The sequence below is a fragment of the Balaenoptera physalus genome (assembly GCF_965194825.1).
Source record: "Balaenoptera physalus genome assembly, chromosome: 9".
Lineage (NCBI taxonomy): Eukaryota > Metazoa > Chordata > Mammalia > Artiodactyla > Balaenopteridae > Balaenoptera > Balaenoptera physalus.
In genome coordinates, this window is record NC_138888.1 from 12024735 (window position 1) to 12036836 (window position 12102).

Below are 12102 nucleotides of genomic sequence, written 5' to 3' on the forward strand. Positions count from 1 at the left end.
AGGGATGAAAATAAAAGGAGAAAACAAGTCTAAATTCATCACACTAAATCAATGGGCAGTACTTCCTTGACCATCAGTTCTCAGAAGTATGGTATGTTTAGAAAGTCTAAATTACAACTATTTTGATATCTAGCAGGGCCAGAAAAAGGGGAATGTGTCAGATCTAAAGGTGTAAGAAAAATGAGTGCACAGCCTTATGCAAAAGTTGAGACAATATATCCATGTTCAGAGCAGCATTATTCACAACAGCCAGAAGGTGGAAGCAACCCAGCTGTCCATGGACAGAGGAATGGAAAAAGAGAACGTGGCAGAGACATACAATGGAATACCTTCACTCAGAAAAAGGAAGAAAATTCTGACACACGCTACAACACAAACCTTGAGGACATTATGCTACATGAAATAAGCCAGCCACAAAAGAACAAATACTGTATGATTCCACTTATATGAGGGGCTAGAGCAGTCAAATTTATAGAGACAAAAAATAGAAGGTTGGTTGCCAGGTGCTGAGGGAAGAAGGAACGGGAAGTTATTGTTTAACAGGGTCCCGGTTTTGCAAGACAAAAACAGTTTTGGAAATAGATGCTGTTAATGGTGACACAACAATATGAATGTATTTAATGCCGCTGAATTGTCATTTTAACCATTCTTAACAATTGTTATGAAGGTAAACTTTATGTTATGTGTAGTTTACCACCATTTAAATTTTTTTAAATTTTTTAAAAAAGTTGAGACAAAAAATAGTCTTATTAAAATAAAGCAAGTTCACTTCAATACAAAATATTTGTTCAGAAACAACTCTATATGGGGCTAGGCAATTTAAGTAGGTGGAAAAATACTTGAATGGATACAGTGCTCGCCCGAAATAGGACTACATGAGACAACCAGGAGAGACGGCCCTTCTCTGAACGCATCGCCCTCTGTACTCCATGCCCTTGTCTGTGATTCCATGGTGGGAACACACGTTTCCATGTCTTGGTCCCATAATACTGGGAGTTCCTTGACAACAGGAAGAAAGGCATGTCGCCTGTTTCTTCTGTGCTCAGGCAGAGCCCAGAAGATTGTGGTCACCAAAAAGTTATCTTTTCAAGTATCTTCCTTCAGTCATTCAAATGCAAAGAAGATTCACCAATGGAGACTGTGGAGAGTAGAGTAAAGGCCGATAGAAACATAGACAAAATGCTCAGTGGGCTTCAGAGGAAAAACCAACATAACACTTGGGGCCAAACAGATGACGTAAAATTAAGAAACAAAGAACATGTCAATTTTATCAAGTAAAAAAAAGAAAAAATCATAAAAAGAAAATCTTAACATATTACAATGACTAGGATTTAATCAGCCTGAGTCATTTTAAGGAGAATAATTATGTCAATATTATCTAACACGAAATAATCTTTCTATGGAGATATTTACTGACCATTATATAATTATCAAGTTCCTATGGTAAAAGGCAAAAGATAGGAAGGAACTTTAAGACACGAGCACAGTCTATAAAGAGCTGAAAGCCAAGTTTAAACACAGACAGACAGAAATGCAAGAATTAAACGCTATGCAGTGAATGGCTGCTTCCTTGAAGGCGCTGTCACGTGGAACCTCTTAGCCTCAGCGTCCTGAACTGATAGAATTAAACAAATACCACTTGCTTTGAAACCTTCAGCCTTCAAGAACCAGTCACCTCAAGATCTCAACATCATGACCTCAGTTTCAACGCAACTGTTCCTAGTCCTCTTTTCATTGCTTTTGGTGCCGCCTGTTGCAGCACCAAGAGCAGAAGCCGGAGATGCAATCGCTCTCGTTAGGTGTGGTTCTCAGCATTACAGGCATTTGTGCTTGTTTGGGGGTGTGTGCACGAAAGAGAAATGGACAGATGTGACTTTGAAGGGCCTCCTGAATCAAACCTTGCCCTGAAAACCTTTGTGCTATTGAGGTTCAGAACTGAGCTTTGGTGTCTGAAAGTTCCCAAGAAGCAGTAAATAGGGTAGTTTCATGGTCTTGGTTATTTCCCTATAAATAGGAACAAATTGATATACTATGTTAAATGGAAAACAAAACGTTTTCTTCACAACAAATAATGCACTGAAAAATGCCGTCTGTAATTTGCATTTGCTAGTTAGAAAGAAGGTCAAAGAAGTGAGATGGCTGAACTTTGCATAAGTAATATTTCATAGTTTCAGAATTCTCAATAGGAAGAAGAAAACTCTTGCCCAGAATCCTAGGAAACTGCCACTGTTCAGTTATAATCACAGCCTCCTGCATCACTGAGGAGTCTTTTCTCCATATTTTTAATGGATTTTTGTTTTGTTATCTCCCAAGTTAATACTGCACCTAGATATTAAATACAGTTGGTCAAAAAACAAAACTTATCTCTTTGTGGGGGAAAAAGTTTAGAAAAACGTATTCCACGTATCTAATGTTGAAATGGAGAAAAGGTTTAATGTAAAAAAAAATACTTTATATTGACATTGAAATGGAGAAGAGGGGCTTCCCTGGTGGTGCAGTGGTTAAGAATCCGCCTGCCAATGCAGGGGACACGGGTTCGAGCCCTGGTCCGGGAAGATTCCACATGCCATGGAAAAACTAAGCCCGTGCACCACAACTACTGAGCCTGCGCTCTAGAGCCTGTGAGCCACAACTACTGAGCCCATGTGCCACAACTACTGAAGCCTGTGTGCCACAACTACTGAGCTTGCACTCTGGAGCCCACGAGCCACAACTACTGAAGCCTGTACACCTAGAGCCCATGCACCACAACGCAGAGCAGCCCCCACTCACTGCAACTAGAGAAAGCCCGGGTGCAGCAACAAAGATCCAATGCAGGGGCTTCCCTGGTGGCGCAGTGGTTGAGAATCTGCCTGCCAATGCAGGGGACACGGGTTCGAGCCCTGGTCTGGGAAGACCTCACATGCCGCAGAGCAGCTGGGCCCGTGAGCCACAATTACTGAGCCTGCGTTCCACAACAAGAGAGGCCGCAATAGTGAGAGGCCCGCGCACCGCGATGAAGAGTGGCCCCCGCTTGCCGCGACTAGAGAAAGCCCTCGCACAGAAACGAAGACCCAACACAGCCATAAATAAATAAATAAATAAATAAAAATTAAAAAAAAAAAAAGATCCAATGCAGCCAAAAATAAATAAATAAATAAAGTTATTAAAAAAAAAACAAAAAAAGAAATGGAGAAGAGATTTAATGTTTAACAAAAACAATCTTTATATTAACTGAGTAACATTTCCATGGTGAGAAGTACTATATTAAATATAAACCCATTATGTAAGTTAAATAAATAAATGCTATGAAGTGATTTGGGTAACACTGACCCTTAATTGTTAAACCGAAGGCAAAGCAATCAGATAAGCCTTCTTCAAGAAAGTCAGACTTTTAGTTAGTTCTTGAAGGACAGGTCGGATTTACACACTCAGAGAGGAGGGATTGGGGGAGGGAGAAATGAGGGGAGCCGTCCAGGTGGGTGAAAAGCTAAGAGCAAAGACACTGAGACAAAAAGAACTGTTACATGAATCAGCAGTTAATCAGCTCAGAACCGCCTCCAGCACACTATAAACCCACTGTGTTGTTATTATCACCATCATTTCAAATTTCTCTTCAATTTTTACATACATTCCTTTTAATTACTTTGGCATTTTTCCCTAATAGTAATGCATACCTTTTTAGCCCACTAATATAAATCAATAGAAATGAAGAAAGAGAAAGGAAGCTCAGAAACTATTGTCATAGTTTCTGAAAATGTAAAGAAAAAATATTAGGTCCAAAGATACTGGGGCAAAGCTAGGCAAGGACAGACCAGACGGTTCTCCGGTGAGGGAGCTCCTTATCCTTACCGAAGTCAGACACACCCCCGGTCTTTGTGAGCTGCACGTCATAAACACTTAGTGGAAAGACTTCTATTTCATCATAAACCTACAAAAGGTAAAAACCAAAATCAGAGGATTTGATGTCATAATACCTGGAAATTTATTTTGATTGTTTCCAAACTAGATGCCAATTTAAACAGAATTTTCCTCCCAGGTTACATATTTTTAAAATTAAGGGGCCACGGACAGGGTTCAGATATCCCTTTCTGAAGCCAAAGCCCACTCACCTGCTCTTGCATATATTCATACGGTGCAGGAATACTGTACTCAACGTTCTCGTCCACTAATTTTCGAAGTTGTAGGCCATAGTGGCTGGGTTCCAACTGCCTCATCTACGAAGAAAAAGACAATTATTCAGGTGTTAAATGTTCTTTCTAAATGCATCACTGTTCATTAAAAATCAAAGTGGAAATTTCTAAAAGAAATATATAATTTGCTGAGTTTAAATCTACATAAGAGCTCAAATTTAAGTATGCAAAAAAGAAAAAAAAGGGACAAATAATTATTTTTAAGGTTTTCTCTAAATGATACCGCTTATCACTAAAAGCAAGAGAGGTCATTTGAAGAAGTATGGTCATAGATATCTGATAGTAGAATATATCTTATCATCAGCAAGTGCTCTCTTTTTATAGATTGACTGCACCTAACTTTAAGTTGTTTCCTGTTACTGAAGTAGGGAAATTTGTGAAATGTCAACCATCTCATATTCTACAGACTTCAGAATTAGGAATTTCCTATTCCAACCACTTTTCACAAGGAAAGGTGTATACACGCACACATTCTCTCTCAGACACATTTTCAACGACGACAAATTATCTCAGGCCTCTGTTCTAACTGGGTCTAATTCACCCACTACTTCTGACCTCCTCTATCCGAATACTTACCAACTTAATAAGTAATATCATTGCTATCGAACAATACTGTTTGCTGTCTGAATAAACACCTGACATAATGGAGTGAAAGGAAATTAAATTCATGATTATAACCTGTGTGTATAAATGTCTGGAATCCTAAGGCGTAAGTCAAAGTGACAAAGGAGGACTGAAATGAACGATGATCTAGCAAGTCAGTGTTCGTGGTAAAGAGTTACCAAACTCTACATGACTTTTTTACCATTTCATGTATTTGCACTTTCTCTGCAAACTTAAAAATATTTCAGCTCTACTGCGCCATCTGGTGGTCTGAAAGCATCTGATTTGATGTTGCTGAGTCTGCTTCATGGATCTCAGAGGGCTCTCTTGAAAATGTATCATAAACTTCCTTTTCAAAATAAAACCCAGTTTGAATAATGAATAAAACACCATCTCATAACAATCTCCATGAAGCAACTGTGGATGGTACCAAGTAACTCATTTAATCTGGAGAAACTTGATAAAACTATTTAGGATCCAATCAAAAGAATTCAAAGTTTACACCACTTTCTCATAGAGCACCATCTCTAAGTACCCTAAGTAACAACAGCCTTCATAATTATCTCAGATATAGAGGTATATATAGAATTCCAGTAAGATAGCTCAGGTTCTTCATGAAGGCAAGGGGTCATGACTTATCCTTCTAAGACATGAAGGAAGAGAATGCTAATAATTAATGTGTTAATTAACAAATATGTTCACTGGTTCCTTCGTGTAGAAAGTGAGGTCTTAAACACCACGCAAATTTAGAAGGCACAGGAGGGCAATGTTAACGATTATTTCCATTCAGAAGTATATTTCTACCGCAAAATCCACTACCTTGCACGCCAAAGTCAGAATATCTTCTACTCTGTGTTCCGGCTTGATCATCACGGTCACAGCTTGATGATCCTGAAAGTGAACGTCAGTCTGGCTCTCCCATGAGCCGTCTCGGGGAACACGATCTACTGCTGACCCGTATATGTGCAGCAGGTCCTCCACCTGTTTTTAGACCCCAAAGGAAAAGGTGGACAGACTTGATAAGCAAATGAAGGAAACTATTGGGAAAATGCCCCCTTAATTTATAGTTAGCCATTTCACACTCCTCGTACCCTGGCTTCTCATGACCCTCTGGGGCAGACAAGCCTGGGATTTCCTCATTTGTTTAACCCACGTGCAACTGAAGCCCTGGGAGGCTGAGCGAAGTCAATCAACTCCTCCTCCCGAGCTCTAGCCACTATGCCTTAGCCCAAGTTAGAACACTGCAGTCACTGACTGCTCTAGAAATTGCCGGCTGACTGGGGCACAGTGAAATCTGCGTCTAAGCCACGATCCCAGTGAATTTCAGATACACTCTCGTCCACGGCCTCTGACACCCGCCTGCATTCTAACCATGAACTGTGTTTAACTTAATCCAAGCACGTTTCTCTTCTCTCTTATTTCTACTTGTTTTTTTAAATTAACCCTTAATCCTGGGCTAAATGGTTTTCCATCCTTCAGCTATTTCACATCTAGACACACTTTTAGAAATCATCCCCAACCATACCACCCTTCACAAACTTTTCCCAGGGAAGTTTTGTTTCCTAAACGCCACCATCACAGTAACTCCATGACCTCACGCTAATATGTACTTCTATAATTTATAAACAAAAATAAATAACATTTATTAAGCAAGTCAGAAATGTTTCCCTCTGCTTAGGTTCTCACATTAGTCTGATGGTAAAGACAAGACTTGGGGATTTAAATCAAAAGACTGATGTTCAAGTCACAAACTCTACCACTTCACCAGCAGTAGGACAGGACATTTCCCTTGCTGAGCCTTGACTTCTATTTTGTAAGAGGGGATACTGTTAATATAATACAATTGCTTAATTTTATTAATTAATAATACAAATTTTGTGAGCAAAGGAGATCATAGAAGTCAAAACACCTTACACACCAGAAAACGTTACATTCAGATCCAACACTATCACATTATTATATCCCACGTATCATACACTAAAGTCATTGATGCTTGACTTTACTTTGAATTCTATGCATTTTTTAAAACCCACAAAGCAAAAGATCCTCCTGTATAGGATCAAAATACTAGAATACATACAGTAAAGAAATTAAAAAAAAACAAAAACAAAAACAGGTTTAGGCAAAGAAAGGGAAGAATCAATCTTCCTGTGTTGTCTTTTTAAATGTGGTGTTCATCTTTAAAGTGGCATTTCTGGGGACTTCCTGGTGGCTCAGTGGTTGGGAGTCCGCCTTCCAGTGCAGGGGACGCGGGTTCGTGCCCCGGCCTGGGAAGATCCCACATGCCGCGGAGCAACTAAAGCCCGTGCACCACAACTACTGAGCCCACATGCCACAACTACTGAAGCCCACGTGCCTGGAGCCTGTGCTCTGCAACGAGAAGCCACCGCAATGGGAAGCCTGCGCGCCGCAACGAAGAGTGGCCTCCGCTCGCCGCAACTGGGGAAAGCCCACGCGCAGCAACGAAGACCCAATGCAGCCAACAATAAATCAATAAATAAATTTATTTTTAAAAAAAAGTGGCATTTCTGGATCTGTCACTTTCTGTACATTTTCCTGGAAAGATGATCACAGCCTAGAATGAAAATGAACCTCACGTGCCAAAGCAAAAGGAAAATAAAAAGAGAGAGAGAGAGACAGAGGAGCAGAAGCCCGGAGCCAAGGACACAGGGAACCAGCATGGACGCCAGTTTCCCCTGTAGGGTCCCATCTCACATGGGTCACGTTTTCTTCTCTGGTTAAATAAACCTCCAGGCACTTCTGCTCATTTGAGCAGTGACTTCAACCACGTGCATCAGCAACAAGCTGGTACTGCCTGAAAAGCCCAGCAGAGGTCACTGTGGAGTAAGAAACCACAAAGAGCCAGTCCAAGAGGAAGTCACATCGTCCTGACTGCCACTGCCAAGCAATTCAGGTCTGCACTTCTAGAGCAGAACAGGAAAGGCGTGATCTAGGATGGACCGCTGGGGGAGGGACGGGGAAATACAAATTCACAACTGCCCTCCCCTGCCCTCCTATTCCCATCCCAGAGAGACCGTACTACACACTGCCAGTTCACTCACCATTCACAACCCTCTGAGGCTGGCACTGTCCCGACCCTCCATTTAACAAGTGAGAATCATGAGGCTCGGAAAATTCTAGAAACCTGCCCAAGCTCCCACAGTAGGCTGTGACTGTCATACTGTGGGGATCTGAACCCTGGAACCCGGGAGTGAGCCTCTGCTCCCCGCCACTGCACTACAGAAACACCAGCCCGGCAGTCAGCTAGCTCTCGCAAAATGGACACAAGCCAACCTTCTGGACTCTTCGGCGTTATTTTGGATGCACACCATGTTCTGGCTCCCCTGACACCTCCACAAAGCGGCAGCACTCCCCTGCCTCCAGACCCCTGGTCGCCTCCACTTCCTTCACCTGCTTTACCCTCCTCACGGCTTCTGTGCTGAAACCACATATACCTTTCAACCTTATTTCAAACACTACCCTCCCCTCTTGTGAAGTGTCTCCTGCTCTCTTCGCCCCCTAACCCCAATTCCACTCAGACGCATCTACACCCCAATGTCCCGGTACAGCACTCAGCGAAGCCCAGCCCACTTGACAGTAATTTCTAGGCTGCTCCCACGCCCCCAGGTGCTGAGATGAATGACAACAGAGGCTCCGTCTTTCTCATTCTCAGTCTCTTTCAGCCCTCCACACAGTACGTCCTGCACCCAGAACACACCCAAGCCATGGATGCTGAATTGGATGCAACGAGAAATTCACAGTCACACGGAGGCTTGGAAGGTAAAGGCTGTCCATTTTCAGTATCCTATTCGAATCTATTTACACAGTGTCAAGTTCTTAATCCTCCCTAAAGTTTCAAGAAAAAGAACTAAGAGCGGATTACTGAAGGGGAAGAAGTTCTAGGCTAGGGAAAAGTGTGCAGGCAAACTAAGAGATGCAAAGGACAAAAGAGATGTTCATATTCTATTCGATTAAACAAGGTTTTGTGCCTACACATGCTCTGAGGAATCATTTCCTGAGTCTACACTGTTGACCTAAGATCAACTGAATGACAAATGAGAAGATGCCTATCAAAGCCAAGGCCATGGAAGGTTCAGATCCTCTCAAGAGATCCTACAGTGAACATTTATGTGTAACTTTTCTCCTGTGCATCTCACACACTCTCACACACACACCCCCTAGAAGTGTACGCAATTAAAGAAAGGTAAAATCTGGCTATTCAAAGGAAGCAATGAGGATGTAGAATTGATTCGTTAATTAGAACTAGAAAAAGAAAAGGCTACTTGGTGCTTACAGATCTCCTAGGCTGTTGGAAGATGTACCCACTTGGAGAAAAAAACTGGATTGATTCCCTCAAGGGTCAATGTTATCCATGCTGAAATCACATGCTTTATTTTCAATAAGCCAGATAAGATATTCTCCTACATTGTTTTTCATAAAAGGAACAGGGAATCGTGAAAATAAGCCCAGCAAGTTGATGTATCTGGAAAAATCCTTTCTCCACTTAGCCTTAAAGGTGCTACATTAAATTAATCTTCTAACCACCCACCCAGAAGTCCCCGGTTGGCTACCACTGCACACTCCCCACACCCACTCCATCTCTCCCTCCCCACAGAATTAGTTTCCAATCAGCCTGTTCAAGTTTTCCAGTTCCTGGAGAAGACAAGCGAAACAGCAAAAAATATAATAAACAGACAATGTGGGTCAAATCCCAGCCTTGTCAGGGCTGGTTATCTCACGTCTCCGGGCTTCTTTCTATTTCTTCACCTTTACAAGGGGCTAAAGCGCGCCAGCCTCATGGAGAAATCAGGAGACTGGTGTGAGGAATGGCATTTGAACGAACTACATAAACTGTAAAGAGCCATAAACAATGTAAAAGGTCTTTTTTGAAGTTCAGTGTGGACTGTGGAATTACACTATAGTAGACTTGACCACCGTAATTCAACAATGGCCACTATAAAGAACTGCATGAGAATCACCCCTTGTTTCAAAACCCTGGGGAATCATGGTGACTACGGGTGCCCAGACCACCGCGTGGTCCAGCGCTGAGTGGCCACGCACGAAATGCAACATCACTGAACTGCAGCCAAGGCACTGCGGCCACTACAGTTAAGGTTTGCAAATCACTTCCGCCCTCAGGGTAGGGCAACTTCTACAGAAGCATTTCTTATTACTATCATATTAATGGTCCTGAAAGCACATGTCAAATTACTTCTGCCCCGTGTGCCTCAAGGAGAGAAAATTGAAACTCCGTGGGTTCTCACAGCAGATGCTTTTGGATCAAATGGCTCATAATTACTGCTTGGATCACTGAAGGGAAGTGAGCAGCAAAATCACAATCTGGCTGTCACAAACGGGCCCACACCACGGTCGCCGATAAAAGGAAGGTCTATTAGCAAGTGAGATGAGAAGAGAACACAAAAGGAGTTATGCGCTCTTGGCTGTCTTAACAACAGCAAAATGTCACAGAGGAGGTGGTGTTTATTTCCTTCTTGGGCCGAGGCCCAAACATCAGTTGATATGAAAAGGAAACAAAGACCTATCTATGTACTATCCATCTGTGCACGTACGGATGTTATGTACGGTTCCAGACTAAATGTTCTATTTAAACAGACCAGAGTTATGGTCAAGAGTAAGCGGTTTCATTCATAGCTTCCATTTAAAAAAAACAACATTAGCGGGGTTTTTTTTCCAGTTTGGAGCTAACGACTGATGTGACAATACTTCATTCACTCACTGCCGCAGAAAGTTGGGACACCCCAAGCCAACTTTCCAGGAGAGAGAGCCAAGGCCCGGGGCTCCATGGCAACTGCAATGAAGCCCCTGGGGTAGCTGCCTTCCAGAGCCTCCGTCAGGGATTTGTTGTCACAATCTCCATAACAAACATCTCCCTTCAAACGCTGATTGAGACTCATTATTACTCACAAAGAAGTACCCTAGGAAAAGCTTTCGTTTTTGGCTGGCCAAAGTGTCCTTTAAAAAATGCTCAAATAAGACTGGCCTTATTCCAACCTTAACAGATTTCAAATTAGGGTGACTCACTGTTGGACTGTTATATGATGCACCGATTAGAATAGAATATTTTTAAATACCCGTGACCCCTCCTCCCTCCCAACACTCAGGAATGACTGCCTTTCTGTGTGACGCTAATGGACACAATACACTGTTTACAAACAGACATTTTGTGCAAGTTATAAATATTCTCCAAGAACGATTAGCAAAAGAAAACAAGTGGAATGGAATATTAATTATTCAACCAGCTACAGGCAGAATTTTAAGTCCCAGAGACATAAAAAACCAAATACCCTTCATTCTATCTGCAACTCACTTAAACCTAGTTATCTGAGCACTACAGTACAGAAATGATAAACACACCATTAAAATAGCCCTATATGTCAAAGGAATTTCTGCACTGTTGCTACAGCAGAAGCAATGTTTAGTTAAAACAAATAGGGATAAATGTTTAAATATATACGCCTAAAAAAAAAAAAAAAGATGCAATAATTCTCTCCTCTCACTCGTTCCAGCGCCAGTGGGACTTGTCAATTAAATCACAAGAAGATCATTTGGTAATTTAAGCCCAATTTAAATAAACACTAAGCTTAATTCTGACCATTAATGGCTATTTTAGCAAAAATTTATTTTCAAAGTCCAACATAAGTTCTGTTAAGAGAAAGTGCTTTGATGATACAATTTCTAAACTCTCAAAGTAGGAATTTTAAATTGTTATTTAACGCTGGAAGACATACGAAAATTATGGGTTTTCATTGCAGATCAAACAGCTCTTCTCAACCATTAAAGGGCCACATCTAATATAGACAATTAACAGGTAATTTATTAAGCAATATTATATCCTTAGCAGTGAGCCATGGACTGAGAACACACACACAATCAAGGGTCCTAGTTACAAGTTTGCTTGGGAGACACGACATACACACTTGGTGTGATGACTAACCATGACTAAAGACTGTAAGAACCAAGCAAACAACAGTGATGTAATTTCTTTTAATCAAGTAAAATCCCTGGTGGACAGTGTATTTTGATCTGATTTTGAAATAAGCTCTGCATGTATATAGAAATAAAGGGGCAGGGAATGGAAATTATTCATTATGAAAAGTCCACCATTTTGATGGTATGTTTTATAAAAAAGGAAGGTATGGATTTGGCTTCCTCAGGGCCCCGTTTGGTCAAAGCTGGCCAAAGGAGGGCACAGAGACCAGCCAGAAGCAGTGTCCACGACACAGCCTCCGGGCACAGGCACCCCATCTCATGACCTGCCCTCTGGCAGCCCCTGACCTCTGTGAGTGGGAGGTCAGGGTAGGGCTCT

General features: G+C 41.7%; 1 protein-coding gene, 1 long non-coding RNA gene and 1 pseudogene across 9 annotated transcripts in view; 2 read left to right on the top strand and 1 right to left on the bottom strand.

Annotated features, from left to right (window-relative positions):
• The window catches only part of LOC309667022, a 398987-nt gene that overhangs the window by 299062 nt on the left and 87823 nt on the right, over positions 1–12102 (top strand). The window lies entirely within an intron of this gene.
• TIAM2 (TIAM Rac1 associated GEF 2) overlaps positions 1–12102 on the bottom strand; it is a 262449-nt gene that overhangs the window by 61261 nt on the left and 189086 nt on the right. For all 7 annotated transcript variants that reach the window (XM_082474392.1, XM_082474395.1, XM_082474389.1 and 4 more), the window contains 3 exons: positions 5595–5756; positions 4092–4196; positions 3832–3910 (listed from right to left, as the gene is read on the bottom strand). In XM_082474392.1, coding sequence (XP_082330518.1) covers positions 3832–3910; positions 4092–4196; positions 5595–5756 — 346 coding nt within the window. The remainder of the gene's footprint in view (positions 1–3831; positions 3911–4091; positions 4197–5594; positions 5757–12102) is intronic.
• Positions 6–2183, top strand: LOC309666909 (small integral membrane protein 30 pseudogene; annotated as a pseudogene). Its single transcript has one exon. The product of its transcript is annotated as a small integral membrane protein 30 pseudogene (transcript).